The sequence below is a fragment of the Citrus sinensis genome, chromosome 3 (assembly GCF_022201045.2).
Source record: "Citrus sinensis cultivar Valencia sweet orange chromosome 3, DVS_A1.0, whole genome shotgun sequence".
Lineage (NCBI taxonomy): Eukaryota > Viridiplantae > Streptophyta > Magnoliopsida > Sapindales > Rutaceae > Citrus > Citrus sinensis.
Window position 1 is genome coordinate 7512970 of NC_068558.1, and position 16846 is coordinate 7529815.

Below are 16846 nucleotides of genomic sequence, written 5' to 3' on the forward strand. Positions count from 1 at the left end.
CCCAATCTGACAAACGAATAAGAATATTTTCGTTGCTGGAGTTAAAAGCATCCACCACTGAATAATTTCATAACTCCTAAAGGATTCAATCATTCTAATATTAATACTTTAATGCCATGAAACATCAGCAAACCTGACATTCACTCTACTAACAGATTCAGTCTTCAAAAACACACTAATGAATCAATGCCTTCCATTTCATTGTAAAAATCCATAAGAGTAACATCTTTGTCCAGAACAGTTCTGCCGAAGGAAAACATTTCTTCACAAAAATGGCATACAAATTTATACCGACTGTTTTGGATCAGACAAAGAGAATACAATGCAGTGATTACCTCTTTTCCTGGCATGTGCAGAAATACGGCTGTTATCCGACAGACCCCATCTGATATGCCTTCTGAGCCATCAATGTCATAACTGGAAACGAGTTCAACATTATCTGGACCACTCCAATCCAGTTGAATATACCAAATATTTTACACGCATCCCAAACTGTATCCTTCATAACATGGAAGTGATGTCTGTATTACGCAATGGGGCAATGGAGGATTAGTTCTCGTTCATCCAGATAAAAAACATATGCAGGGGGTTTCTCGACAAAATGTCTATAACCTTCATCAATCACCAATAACTTCAAATTAGTTTCCTGAAGTATCATTATCGGGAGACGAGTCTCTTGATGCCATCTCTTCCTCCTCATCTTCATCTTCATCATAATCCACAGAAGAAGGTTGCCCATTAAGGTCCACATTTACACCATTTACCTTCCTTACAAACTGTCCCCGCACACGAGGCCTCCTTTCAGCAAGTCGCTTTCGATTAACATACCTAATCTTCTTGTCAAAACAGCGCTCCTTCCTCTTCTGTCTAAACTTGATCAATGCAGCCTCTCTTCTATCAACTTTATTCATTTTCACTTCAGTGGAAGGTGAATTCCCATATGATGGCCAAGAATTAGCAGAAACCTGACCGGGTTGTAAGCACATATTAATGGGGTAGTAAGGGAAAGATGCCATCCCATTTACATGAGGGACACATTGTGGAAGATGATTGTATTGAGGCAGCATAGAATGATTCTGAAGTTCATGCAGGTTCTTTTGATACATTTGTGCTGATGATGATGGCAGCATAACTTGATTCATTGCTCCTGACATATAATACTGATAAGTGGCTTGTGGAGGTTCATTTCGAGTAGGCGGCATCTGCGGCTGAAAGAACTTCTCATCCTTGAAATTCCTATTCTGTGGAAAGTCCGTAGGTGGAGTAGAGGACCGCTCCATAGAAAGAGAATCAGGAACACTACTACTGCTCCGAAAGTCCTCTCCTTGTGAATAGTTTTCCCATGCTTCTCCGTTTTCGTGTATTCGAGTATCACTAACCACTTGTTGACAACATGGCTGACATTTCTCTTCCATCCTCACATTTTGAGCAGCACTATCATCAACATTGACAATCCTTGGGGAACTGTCTCTGGGCATGTTTGACTTGACGTAAGTGAAAAAGGCAGACGATTCGCCAATCCTCAATTCAATCTTCTTTGGACCAGATGAAAATTGACCTAGAAAATAGTACAAGCATTAAAAATATGGGATCCACATATAATCACATCCCAATGAAACATAGACAGCTATATAAACAATTTAATTTTCATGTCAATGGAAGCAAAAAACTTGGTACTAACAAAGAAGCACTTAATAGGTGACAAACAGCTCACCTGTTCGGCGGTCACTTATTCCTGGCACATCAGGCCCACATTCTGATGCATCTATTGGCTCAACAGCAGCAGTTCCAGAAGTAGATGCAACAACAGTAGCAGCAGCAACAGGAACAGACTGAAATAGCACAAGATGTAATTAAGTAAACAACTGTGGTCCTGAGAATGTTAAGTGTTAATATAGTTTTACCGTCCTAAGTTCCAAAAACATTAAATACCTGTTATGCTAAATGGTTTGGGTTTTTTCATATGGCAATTTCCTGTTTGTCACACTTGTGTAAACAACACAGCAAAGCTACCCACCAAAATGTGGCATTGCATGCACTAGACCATTTTAAACCTTTTTTTTACTCTTGGTATTCTTTACTCCACACATTCCTGGACATTCATAAACAGCATCAACCAACAGGAACCAGTTCTTTTGAAGATTACAGAAATGTCCATGTAGTCTTCCACCAAATTGGGCTATATTATGACTTTTCATAATTCATATTAGTGAAGCTCAATCTTTACTTAAATCAGTCAATTCTTTGGTCAATGCAAATTGGATGTTCTTTTTGCTTCATAAATTGTCATATAGTTGTATATTTGGCTAGCTTCTATAGTTGTGTACAAATATTAAATGCCAATTGAAGGGTATAGCAAACATAAAATTGCAACAAGCTACACCAACAACATGACAAGATAGAATTAAAAATGTGGAAAATCCGATACTTCTCTAGAAATCTAGTTTTGTAAAGGTGAGCTAGACTGATGCTGTGAATGTCCTTTCATGTTAACAAATTATCATTCCAAAAAGCACCTATCCATCTGATATATTCAAGTTACCAAACTTCAACACTCACTTCAGTCTCTTGATGAGTAGACATTCCAATTTCTGGATTGGTACTCCTCCGAGATTTGTCATCTGTGTCATCAGAGAATAGAGTGGTACTGTTTGTATTAGCATCGCTAGGGTCTGATGCCACCAGATCAAAATCATAGCTCAAGATGTTCTTTTCCGCTAGGCCAAGCTGCCAAAAAAAAAAATTTTTAAAAATGAATGAATCTTACCATAGAAGAAAGCAAAATTATGACTAATGTTCATTCACCAAATTGGGCTAAATTTTGACTTTTGGTCAAAGCATGCTATCAGCTAACGTTTGATCAATGCTTGCATACATGAGGACAAGTAATCTAATGCAGGGAGGTGGACTACATAAAATCAGCAGAAAACAGAAAAAGTTTCATTTTAGAGGAACATATAGTTTTTCTACATTCCTCAGGTTTCTCTGTTGACATGCCACAGAGAGTAAGAACTTCAAATAGATAGTGGTTACAGGCTAGAAGTATTTTCAGTATAACAAACTTAATAAGTCTTAAATTACTTGCATCTAAAAATATGTAAATACTGAGTCTAAAATTACTTGCATCTATAAATATGTAAATACTTAGTCCTAGTGTATACGGTAAGCACCAAGTAGAACAGAAATTTTTATATGAAGAAGGGGAAACAATGAAAGAACCCCAAAGAGAAAAAAGAAGAAAAAAATGCAAGGAAAAGAAAAAGTTTGAAGTAACAGAATAGTGAATTTCATGCAAAACAAACCATCCGTCGCCTTCTCCACATATGTGTCCACAAGTTCAATAGTTCATTAGTTCGTAGAGGCTTAACAAGATAGTCAGCTGCACCTAATCTCAAGCACTTGACAACAACGGAGACCTCATCCTGTGCCGACATCACTAAATGACAAAAATGAATTAATAAGGATCAAACTATAACACAATTAGGAAAATTGAAGGTGAAAAATGTGCAAGACAAGCATACTGATGACAGGTATGCGCTGCAGTTCTTTATCCCGTGTGATGTACTTCAACATCTTCAGGCCTTTAGTCATTGGGAGGTCAACTTCAGCAAGTATGAGATCAATATCAGATCCCTCGGCATTCAATGCATCAATAACCTGTCTAGGTGACCTCACCGATGTCACTGTTAAGCAAATGTCAATAGCAAGTTATCATGGAGTGGGCAAATAACATTGGAAAACAGGTATTTTCAAACAACCATTGAGCTTTTCAAAATGAAGATGAAACATTAAAAATGCAGATAGAAGATGGCAAAGAAGCAAATGACTCTGATAAGAGAAAACTCAACAAAAAATTGTCAACATGGATACTAAATTCAACATTGTAGTATAAATTTATAGAGAATTGTCATCGAATAGATCAAGAACAGGATAGAAAAATTATGAAAATGCACTAATTGCAAACTAAAAGAATGTCAACGGTTATTTTCCAACTATATCTGCTTCAGACCAATAAACCAACTCCTTTTTTTCTTCTTTTCTTCAGAAAGTTCAGAACTCTAGTAGATCTTTAAAGAGAAAGGAAATTAGACTTCAGCAGTTTCAGATGAACAAGAATTAAAAGATTAAATGGAAAATGAAAATGAAACTGAAACGGAATATCTTAACACCATTGTCTCTCAGTTTTAAGTGACAACCACTGTTTGAAAGAGAAACCGTGTTTATCTAATAACCATATGCGAAGCTAATCCAAATATAACTTATGGAAGTGAAGTAAAATTACAAATGAGGTCCTCTCTTTGCCCAATAAAAACTAAATTCAGAATCATTCTGCAACACAATTGTCATCACTTATACAAATTCAACCATAAATCAATGGAATAACAAAGAACTAAGCCCAAGGATAGTTCACAGGGAGAAAAATTTAGAAGGCGAAACTGAATTAGTGAAGACTAACACAACATTGGCTTAGTGAATCTGTTATGCCTTCCAATTTCAACAAGCAAAAATACTTATGCATTTTGTTTTTCAATTTAACCAAAATCAGTAACACAATTTCTCCTCGCTTCCTCTCCAAGTTTTATGCGTAATCAACTTCCTATCTATAAAAAGGACACAATTTGATCACTAATTAATCACATAATTCAATAGCAGCAGAGCGTGAACAATGTTCTCAAATCACATGGTCTATTTTGTCACATGAACAAATTAACATCAATAGAAATACTCAACAAACTCAAAATAGAATTTAACAAGACTGACATAACATACACGACAAAACTGAACAAAATAAGAAGAAAGTCAAAACATACCCTGATAGGAGCACTTCACAAGAAGTGAAAAAACCGCATCAGAGCTGTTGGAATCATTATCGCACAGCAAAATCCTCACTTTACTTCTATCAATAAATCCATCTCCACTACTCTTACTATTCCCAATACCAGCACCACCACACTCTTTGTTCAAATTCATCTCCTTGCTCTCCATATCTTCAACACAAAACCGCAAAAACAAAAACCAAAAAACACCCAGATCATAGAAAAGCAATCTTTTTTAAAACTAAAGCAAGAATAACAACAATAAACAGTGAAAATATCAGATAATTGAAATTACCCAGAAAAAATAAATGATAAAAATCAGCACATCAAACAGTCTCTACTAAAGAACCTCCATGTAAAATCTCCTCTCCGTAACCCCAACTGAGACCAAAGCTAGGTTTATGGTTTCAATTTCCACTGCTCCAATCAAAACCTCCATTGAAGTATTGAACAATCAGATCAATCACCGTCTCCGTACATACAACTGAAATTTTCTTCTCTCAAACAAAAATTGAAGAAAACAATAAAGGAGATGCATAATATTTTATTGTTATTTTCTTTTTAAAATGAAATTTGCTGATGCTCTTAACAGTGTCTGTCAGTTCACGAAGAGTCAAGTTGCTTCACCACTTGCCATCAGAAGAAGGCAAGGGAGATTTTAAAGTTATCAAAGCGAAGACCTCAACGGCAGTGATCAAAGATTGATTGGGCCCGAGAACCTCAGTCAACGCTCAGATTTACGACACCGGGGAGGTTAAGAGAAAAAAAAAAAAAACTGTAATCGGTCGTACGGAGACAGCGAGAGCATCCATAATTCTCGGCTTTTTAATTTTTTTTTTAAAAAAACCAAAATTAGATAGATTGAGTTGGTGAGATGAGACAGTGATTGTGGCCAAAATTGAACGGCTGAGATTTGTTTACGTTTTCGGGTTGTGGGGGTGCGAAGTGGTGGGGCGGCGCAGGTTAGTGAAAATGGTGACGTGGAAGGTAGGGAAGAAGGGACAAATGAGAGAGAAGAAAAAGTGCGGAAAAAGAAAAAGGACGTGCGTGTGTGGATAGTTTGGTAGAGATAGAAAGGCGGCCACGTCATTTAGGGGAAGATATTTATTTTATTTTATGAGATAAATATTTTTCTTTTTTCTTTTTTTATTTTTCTGCTTCTGAGAAGGAATGAAAGGAAATCGGGGGCATTGTATATTGATTCTATTGACACGTAGCGCGGACTACCTGGAAAGTGCTGACTGGTCCGACATTTTGGATACCCGGCTAATAGCGATTGGACACGTACATGAGGTATTTTCTATTCGTCGATTTCTGGTTTGTGCTCATCAATGAAATTTTTTTCCTTTGCGATTTTTTTTTTTGGGTAAAGGAAGGACATTTTTTATTTTCTATATTTCGAGAATCAAAACAAAGGATATGAGAATGAACAAGAGACACCGTCAAAAAATGTGTGCGCATCAAAGTGGGGTTATAACATATGATAGTATCTATCATGTTATATCTCAACTTCAATAAATAATCATGTGTCATTATTTTTGTTGAAATTGAATGGTTATGCTAAATTTTATGTTAAAAATGACTTAATATTAAAAATAATCATTAGAGGAAAACATGGATGTTCTTACTCAAATGGACATTTCTGAACGTGGGACTTTTTTTTGACTTCAAATTAGCGGCAGTTTATTGTATAAAGTAATGTTACATACTTATATTTATATTTAAAAAATCCTTTTTAAGTAATATGACGCTCATCAATTGAATGAAAAGTTAATACAACTAATTCATTCATTTGTGGTAAAAATAAAAAATAAAAAATAAAAAATTCAACTACTTATGATTGTATCAATGCATGCATGGGTGGTTATCCGCGGAGTACATTGAATGTACATAAATGGCTATAAGAGATTTTCTATTATTTGTATTAACAACTGCTCTAAGAGGAATGTGTTTTATGCGATGTTAATGATTTAATAACTATCTTTATAGCTCCATGATGTTTCAATTTATACTCCTACTTGTTATATGAATATAACAAGAAAGACGTACAATTTAATGAGGCTATTATAAAATATTTACTATGGGTGGGGTAAGTTCTTCTATTCTAGTTCATGGGATGATACGGTTCATTCGAAAGCGAGATCGAGCTTCAAGAAATAACGAATGGTCATATCAATACATAAATGTATAACCCTCGAGAATTTCAATTGCGCTTATATTCATCACTTTAGGAATTGGGTTCAAGCTTTTCCCTAGCCCCTCCTCATCACAAATTTGGATGAAATTGCCATGTCAACGTCATCGTGATTGGGTAAACCATTTTGCAGACTGGGGACAAAGTCCAAAACAAGTTTGATTTTTCTATAAGCATATAAATTTTAATTTCCCAGTAGATCTTAGATTGTAATATTCATAGATACTAATACTTACTAAAAAAAAAAAAAGAGTAATCTATTATCATTTTTTAGATATAACACTATTGTGAATAAAATAAAAGATAATTTCATTAGAAAGGAAGAGGACTCAACATTGCCCTTTCTTGTCGTCGTTCCCCTGTTGGATACAAAAATAGATGAACGCTAAAAGTAAATGTATTGTAAAAGCATTAATTGTAGTAAGAGTTTGGTCCAAAATCTTGAAAACAAATGCTACTTCTAAAATTGGATGGACTAATATGCCCTGTGAGATTCTAAGGGAAACTTTCCCCCCCCCAAAAAAAAAAAATAGAACTAAATTTTACCCACTTTAAAAATATTCCTCACACTGTGCAATTTCGTTACGTACAAGGCAGTTGATCGCTAACTACTTGTTATCTCACGTTGACATTTATATTGACAAATTCTCTGATGTTTTTTATTTGTTCCTTCCAAGTTTTATACTCTACCCAATACATTCGTCTATAATTAATTCAGCCTGTCCACTTCCATGATATTCAAATTTTAGTTGAAAGCAAAAATATGTTTTAAAAAGAAAAAAATAATGCATTACAAATTCATTGATATTAGAAGAAGAAATCAAGTGAGTGATATTATAATCAGAATTATGCGGTGCTTAGAGAAGGAACTTAGAGTCCCTGATCTTGTCCTATGAAACCAAAATCATAATTCCGTCACTATGTCAAAACTAATCGTAATTGATACAAAGACATAAACACAATTTTTTAATTAGTATAACTTGTTGAAATGGTATAAAAAAAAATATGAGGTTCAAACATCGCCTCATATGAATGGGTGGTTTAAGTTACTATTAAATTTAGTTATAAAAAAAAATATAAAATTAGATGATCATAAAAAAGATAACTCAATCCTTATAAACAAGTTAATTAATATCCAAATTTCGTAATCAAACGTGCAAGATATAGCAAAAATATATATCACGTGCATCACATCATTCCACTTTTCAGATAATTTTTCATGCCCGTTACTGTAGATGATGCCGTGCATGGTAAAGTCTATTATTATAAAAGATTTTGCTACTTATTTTAATCAATAATGTTATTCTTTTGGTGATTTCTAGATTTTTATTTTTATTTTGCCCTGAATTATCGGCATTTAATTGACTCTTCTGAATTTTTCCTTCTGTTATCTCAAGAAATTAATTAACAAAACTTTATAACTTAAAGATATAAGATAAGCTTTATTTTTTTATTAAAACAAATTTTCGACCCAAAAGTAGTATGTTGGAGATTATCATTTTATGATTTGATTCGGTCCACTTAATCTAACTGAAAACTAAGTTCTAACCAATGTATAATCTAATCAACTTTAGAAACCCAGCATCAATAATTAATTATATATGTTTTTTCCCCAAAACAATTGAATGGTTTCCTATTGTTTTATGATCAATTTTTTAATCCCAATTGGAAGCAGACAAATATATATATATATATATATATATATATATATATATATATATATATATTAAAAATTAGGTTATTTATGTGAAAATATAATTAAAAAAAATGCAGTGGATTAAGTTCTACTAGTCGTTGGTTGAGCAACAGGGAGAATAAAAAAAATTATTAAAATTTCACCAAAAACTTAATGCAATAATTCCAAGCATATATAGATGCACTATTAGAATTTCTTTTTAAACAAAAATCATATAATATTCAAGATTATTGAAAGATCTTGCCAAACTCAGAAACGACGAAGAAAGTTCATGATTGAAAATACAAATTGCTTAATTGGAAAATGGCAAAAAAAGGGGTGTTTATTTTTGTTTAAAAATATCCATTTGTCTTATACAAACAGTGGACGAATTTATTATTGACGAAATATTATAATTACAGATGAATGAGTTAGTAAAACTAAACAATTAGCAATTTTTTCGCATACAAATTCAAATATCCTTTATTGTATGTGACGCATGGAACACTAAAATCTTTCATAAAAGAATTTGTCACTTATTATTAATCAATTGTGCTGATTTAGTACTTTCATTTCTATATTTTCCTGCCCATTTTTCTTATCATTCTACTGATTCGATTTTTTTAAATGTTTAATTATGTTATCTCACTAACATAATCACACATTGTAACTTAGATTTATATTTGAGTCAACTCACTTATTCTAATTGAAACTTAAGTTCTAACTAATCTCTAATGAACTGGAAACCTGCCCTCAATAATTATTTATGTACTTATCTAAATAATTGAAAGGGTTCCCAATTATTATTATAATTTTTTTTGTTCACGATGTCAGACAAACCAATGGACAATTAGATTACGTGATTTATGTCATAAAATTAGAAAAAAGTGGATTAAGTTCCAGCAGTCGAGCAACAGGAAGAAATACAAACTAAAGTAAATTAATTTTTCACCTAAAAAATGTGTAATATAATTCCAAGATTCAATATTAAATTTTTTCTCGCAAAATTTATCCATGTAAAATTCAGAAAAGGATGAAGGAAGTTCGTGAATGAGAATAACACTTCAGCTTGAATAAGCTCGGAAAATTGCCAAAATGATATGATTCTATGTATTAATTTTCTAATTTATTGATGCAAGCATCCCTTTTTGAGATTCGTAAGGCTGAGAAAGAACAATGTTTAGGTAGAATATTTCATTCATAATAATGGGGGGTTTTAATAAACATCCACCGACAAAAAAACATACGTAATTTCACCATTATTATTATTGAAGGTCTTAGTACGCCATCTATTCTCAATATTTATTTCTTTAACTGTTTCTTATAAGAGAATCTTGCTATTGTTATTCAAATGTTATTTGCCCAAAGTCAGTGTGATTTAACTTCTGTTTTTTGCTTTGTTTTCGTAAGGTCTTCTTTCACTTTTGAATAGTTCCTACGACATTACAATATAGTTATTAATGAGGTTTTAAATAATTTGTTGAATATGTTACCAATTAATTGGAAGAAAGTTTTTACCAAAATGCATACAGAGGATTGAATCTATTCTCGTTATGTGTAGGATAAAGAGTGAGTTATATAATTCACCGACTATAACCCATACATACATAGCCATGTGTACAGGAATAGAAATAATTAATTGTTGGACTAAAATGGAAAGTTTAACTACAATTAGATTAAGGGTCTATTTAGGGTTGCTTTCGATAGTTTGAAAAGTAATTTTAAAAAGTTAAAAAGTTAATTTTTAGTGTGTGATATTTTTTTTAAAAAAATTAATTTTTTGGTAAAATCACTACATCTAGATTTTGAAAAGTAGAGCAGAAGTAATTTTTTAAAATCTAATTCTAAAAATCATTTTTATAATTAGAGTCAGTTTGGTAATGTTGTAGCTATTAAAATAATTGTTTGTACTGTAGAAATAATCAACTGTAAAGAGTATTAGTTAATTTAATTATAAAAATGTTATGCGTTTTAATAGCAATTGTATGCTCTTAGTAAATCTTATCATTAAATTATTAGAGGAATATAAATAACTAAATTGGATATAATGTTGATAAAATTTATTTACATTTTCATAAATATGTATATAATTTTTTTTATTGTGTATCTATAATAATTGATAACTAACATAAATATAATTTTTTTTATTGTGTATCTATAATAATTGATAACTAACATAAATATATTATAATATTAATTTATTTTTTTATTTTGTTATCTCAATATAATTGTAATAATAATAATCTCTTTAAAATTCACGATTCTATTTTATAATTGAAAAGGATAATTTTTGGACTCTATAATAGATATGAGGATATATATGGAAGTGTATAAATATAAAATTGATTATCAAAATCAGATTTTCAAAAGCTATTCATTTCCTTCTTTTCAAAATCTGATGCTGTAGGTTTGGTGACTTTGCCAAAAATGAATTCTAAATTTTTTTTACCAAACACTAAAATTAGCTTTCAACTTTTTAAAATCACTTTTGAGCCTCCTCAAAGCAATCCCAAACAGACTTAATACAATTTTATATGTATTGTCACGAATATTATAAGAATCTAAAATCATCCTTATTCAATTAGAAAATAAAATTATTAAATTTAAGGAGATTATTATTAACAATTATATAGAGATAAAAAAATAAAAAAGTAAAGATAACAAAATATAAAGATTTATTTTAGTTATCAATTATTATATATTCACAATAAAAAATTACACACACACACACACACACACACACACACATGTTTATAAATGTGCAAAAAAAATTTATTCAATATTATTTCCATTTTAGTCATTTGCATTATTGCAGTAGTTCAGTAATAAGATTTACCAAATACATATAAACTATTTTTTAAACTTATGGTATTTTTAAAAATAAATTTTTCTAAATGTCTAACTGATTCTCATAATTTTGAATATAATCATAAATTAGAGGTATCCAATCTAACTTTTACAAATCCAATTTAGGCTTCATTTGAGGTTAAGGTTGAAAACTCTGTAAGATGTTTATTTCATATATATATATTTTACAAAAGTAGTGTATGGTAAATTTTTTTAAAATGGTTTATTTCATAATTCATTCTATTTTGATAGCAACTTTTAAAAGAATATGGAAGATTGCTTTTTATAAATAGCTTATTAGATAAAATCAGTACGCCTTTTAAAAGTTCTTATTACAACCTTATTACTTTAATAAAAAGATAATTATGTTCTATTTTTTCATAAACCCTAATATAAAATCTATTAGATATCATGTTACCACCCAACTGCTACATATTTTCTCTAGTATCAAAATTGATCTAAAAAGTTCATATTTTTTGTATTTCATGTTTATTTTTTATCATAAGATTCAATAAACACTTGCATATGAATGTGATAGATATTTCTTTTTATTTAATTTGGAAGTCCGTGTTAGTATAAATTTTTATGTATAAATACTTATTATATTTTATGTAACAAAATATAAAGTTTATTAGATTTCATTTGATTGAATTTGTTCACTTTGTATAATTTTATGTGTTTTAAAAAAGGCATATCTAAATAATTTTATTAAACTTATTCTAGAAAATAAAAGACAATTTAAATGTATATCTATTTTGTGATTATATAATAAAAAAACACTTTGTAATAAAATTCACCAAATGCATGTATTATGTTTTTTAAACTTACAACAAGTGCAATATTGTAATTTACCAAACACCAAACAACTTTTTTAAAGTAATTTATTTCATCTGTATAGCAGAACTAACTTATTTCATCTACCACCACATTTCCAATTGACCTCTAGGTGATTGAATTTTGCTACTTGTGCCAAATTGTGAAAATTTAGAAGTCTATGCATCCTTTGGTGTTTTCCCATTAGTCTCACATTTTGGCTTGATAACTCGCCGATTTTTCATTCAATTTCTTCTCCAATAATCCAATCATTTTCTTCAATTAGTCATTAATTTTCATTTAATTTATTCTTCTACAATGTTTTTAGTTAAAATGTCACCAAATATGTTGACACTCTACCAATGAGAGCAATATTAGTTATATACCTTTATAATAACCAATGAGGATATTTTAGATTACCCCTCATGAATTGATTATCTTTAAATTGTTTCATTATTTTTAAAAACCTTAAGTTATTCTCCTTTTTTTTTTTTTCAAAAGATAAGAGAAAAATATTTATTTTTCTTAACAAAAATGGAGGTCAATTGAAATTTTTAAAAATAAATGGGACTATTTAAAAATAATCAATTGACAAGAGATAATCTAAAATTAACCATAATAAATTATAATCCTTTCAACTTGAAAAAAAAATTAAATTAAAATTAAAGAAAGTGCCATGTCAATAGGTATTATGGATAACCCCCTAACACCCAATCAGGTCAAAAACTGTACCAAACCGTATGATGATGATTCATCACCACCTTAGCTTCACCGTTGGCTCATGGGCCCAGTCAAGCGAGTCTATCTCAGCCCTGGCTCGGCTCGGCTCGGCTCAACTAAATATAATACAACTCAATTGTTCTTACTTATTACGTTAATGTGTATGTCGATGCAGGATTATAAATTACGTAGGCATCATCAATTATGGTGATGTACATGAAGTGAGTCATGTCTATAAATGGATATGATGATTTGAATATTTGATGCTGAATCAAATGGCTGTCGTGGGTCCTATTCTCATCGTAAGTAATTGTTTGATTTAAGGAGAAGGAAAGCCATCTTCTACTTGGCATACCACAATTTTGCACTTGTACGATTTCTCCAATTTCCTTTTTCTTATTTTTATAGTTATTACTATTTAATTAACTTGAAAGCTAAGAATTAAATAATCAATCTCCTATCACGTGAAACACAACCAAATGTGAATCCATAGATGGTCCTTCAAATTTTAACATTTTTTTCTTTTCAAATTTTGAGAGCCAAGATTTGAGTTTGATAGGTGGAGATATTTGAATTTACTAATTTATTCTTTATATCTTTTTTAAATTAATAATTTTATTATCTAAATAATTTTTAAAAAATTACTTAATTAACCATGAAAATATTTGGTATTACTAACTAATATTTCATTCATTCAGATATATTTTTTTACTTGCAAATAATTGGTCTTACTAACTAAAAGGAACAAAATTCACGATTTAAAAATAAATATCAATAATTTTTTTATCATTTATTAAAAGTTAATAAATATTAAAAAAATTGATTTTTACCAAACAAAAAGGCCAATAGATAGTATTAAAAAAAAGTTTCTCGTATAATGAAAATATAAATAAAGATCACGATGTACTAAGAAAGATAAAAAAATAAATTCAAAAGAGAGTAAAATTGAGTGTTTAGTTTACCGAATGTGAGAGTAGAGAGAGAATATACAATTGTAAGGTAGAAGGAAAAAGAGATTATTGAGGGGTAATTTTGAGATTTTTAATTTTTAATAATGAATTTATTTCTTAAAATAGGTTTAAAGAAAAAATTTGTGGGTTAAAATAACATACCTTATATAAATGTGAGTGTATGCGCGCGTATAATTCATATATTTAGTCTAATGTTATCTAATATAATCTAATCAATAAACAATTACACAAAATCAACTCTAGATTCAAATATTATGTATGCATCTCATTTTCTTATCGAATTTTTGTTGATGTTATCTCACTCTTCTCAAAATATCATCCTAATTTTATAAGATTCCAATTTGTTCATCGACTTGAAATGGCAAAAAAAAAATTGAAAAGTGAGAAAAGTATGCTTTAACTTGAAGAGTTTTATAACAAAGCCCACCTGAAAGATACGTGTTTCATTGTGATTGAAGAGATAATGCAATGGGTACACAGTATAAAAGAACAGAGTCCAAGCGTAGCAATCATTAACAATTGCTGAAGAGTATATTAAAAGCTAACCAAAACCGAAGACTCTTCGCATCAAACCAAGGGAGAAGACTCAAAAAGCCAAGCCAATAAAAATAAGTTGTTTTTATTTCTTTATGGTTTCTTGTAGCCAAGCCAACTAATTAATTTAAAGTTGAGATTTGGAGATAACAAAGAGAGAAGGAAATTCATATTCAAATGACTCCAAGGAGTTGGCCTTGGTAAAAACAATGACCAAACAACTCCCACCTTGCAAACTTTTGTTAGTTTTTAGTTGTTGGCCAATCCATTCATCAAACTTAACCAACACCCAAAAACACACAAAACATATATATATAGAGAGAGAGAGAGAGAGAGATAGCAAAAGCCACAAGCAAAATCCCCATCAAAGAAAAAGAGGAGGAAACATCAATGCCTTGCACATTGTGATCGAATTTCTCTTATCATAAACAAAGCGCCTTCTAGGTGAGACACTCATTTCATGCTTAATAATTTTTGCTCTCAAAGAACGCAAGAAACTCCAAGAATCCCAATGGCTAAAACAACCAAGATCATCAGAAGATCAATCTACATATTCCTTCAAAATTATCAACACTTTACGACAACTGTTGCTGTTCTTGCCATCCCTTTTGCAGCCTCAATTCTCCTCTCACAAGCCCTTGTTCCCTCTTCATCATCTCTGCTTCCTTTGATACACAATCCTCTGAAGACTCTCTTTCAAGCAGCTGGCTTCCCTCCATCTTCAGAATTCTTCAGTATCCTCAGCTTGAAGCTCTCTCAAACAATCTCTGCATCAATCTTTACATTGCCATTCTCCCTCACCTTTTTGCTTCTTGCAAAGGCATCAATCATTCAAGTCTTGAGACAGCATAAACCAACATTCCCACCTTCATTTTCTTCTCTTTTTTCAGCTTTCAGTCCTCTTTTTCATACCTACATATGCAACTCATTCTTGATTCTCTCCGCAAACGCGACCGTCTTTTCTCTCTTACTCATTGCCTTTAACTTTCTCGAAGGATCTGGCTTCTCTTCTCCCAATTGTATCCTCTTCTTGTCAGCAGCGGGAGCAGTTCTTTATTCAATTGTGCTCGCAAATGCCCTCATTATAAGCAACTTGGCCTTGATTATATCCGGCATGGAAAGCTGCGGCGGGTACTTGGCAATTCTCAAGGCTTGTGTTCTCATAAGGGGAAGAACATCAGTGGCACTATCGCTGGCTCTGCCTGCCAATTTGGTATTGGCTGGAATTGAAGCCCTGTTCCAATACAGAATTGTAAGAGCTTACCGACTAGGGGGCGTGGCTAGCCATTCGATGGCCTTTGAGGGGATGTTCATAGCTTACTTGTATTCAATTTCCGTTGTTCTTGATACTGTTATCAGTTGCATGTTCTACAAAAGCTGCAAGATTGGTTCTTGGATAGAACAAGAAGACAGAATCTCATACTACTCTAACCAAACTGACACGGCAGGAGAAGATAAAGAAGGGTATGTGAATTTGAAGAATTGTGAAGAAAATGTTTAGAGGATAGTCATTTTTCATTTTATTTTTTTTTGTGGGGAAAATGGTTGCAAATGAATTGAAAAGAATAAGATTCATCGGCAACGTTTGTTTTTGTTGCTTGAGGTGAAGCAGGCAACTTCAAAACTTAAAAAAAAAAAAAAAAAAAAAAAAAACCCACATAATTTGGGGTGATTAAATTTGGAGAGGCATTGAAGAAAAATTTAATTTACAAACGGTAAATTAATTGATGTTACAGCAAATTTCTTCTGTATTCAATCTATTAATTTTCATCCCTCTTTTCACCTTGTAAATTGGCAAATGCTACAGTATGAATGAATTATACATATAAATTTCTTGTTGATAATTTTCCTGTTGTGAGATTAAAAAAAAAAAAATGGCTTTGAATGTCATATCAAGCTACCAAATATAAGGTGACAAAGAAATGTGATGGTTACGCTAAAGATTTGTGGTGAAGTTAGGCTGGTTAGCAACGATACTCTTAACTTTTTTATTACAAATAATAATATTATATGGGGCAATTTATTCAAAAACTTTGTTCAAATTGGCGATTAATGAAAAGCTTTAAAAGCTAATTTGCCCTTTTATTAAGGCGACAACAGGGGCGGATAGGCTGTTTTTGCCACCACTACCAGCAGTTGGCTCAATGCCTAATCCTTTATTTTTACCCTGACTTCTACCGCAAGTAAAAAAAGCAAGGCCTTCCAATGATCCGTAATTGACAAGAGTCATCTTTAGTCATTAGTTCTCACTTCTCAATCACAAGATGAATTTTGA

General features: G+C 31.3%; 2 protein-coding genes across 2 annotated transcripts; one reads left to right on the top strand and one right to left on the bottom strand.

Moving 5' to 3' along the window:
• Positions 1 to 179: 179 nt before the first annotated feature.
• On the bottom strand, positions 180 to 5633 carry LOC102626186 (two-component response regulator-like APRR1). The gene is made up of 7 exons (XM_006494925.4): positions 5113 to 5633; positions 4812 to 4988; positions 3522 to 3683; positions 3303 to 3436; positions 2560 to 2727; positions 1715 to 1832; positions 180 to 1558 (listed from the first exon to the last, which is right to left on the bottom strand). Exons 2-7 carry the CDS (start codon positions 4984 to 4986, stop codon positions 639 to 641), a joined length of 1677 nt encoding a protein of 558 aa, XP_006494988.2. The 5' UTR covers positions 4987 to 4988; positions 5113 to 5633; the 3' UTR covers positions 180 to 638.
• A 9104-nt stretch (positions 5634 to 14737) lies between these two features.
• Positions 14738 to 16401, top strand: LOC102626486 (uncharacterized). The gene has a single exon (XM_006494926.4). It carries the CDS (start codon positions 15032 to 15034, stop codon positions 16070 to 16072), a length of 1041 nt encoding a protein of 346 aa, XP_006494989.2. The 5' UTR covers positions 14738 to 15031; the 3' UTR covers positions 16073 to 16401.
• Positions 16402 to 16846: the final 445 nt, after the last annotated feature.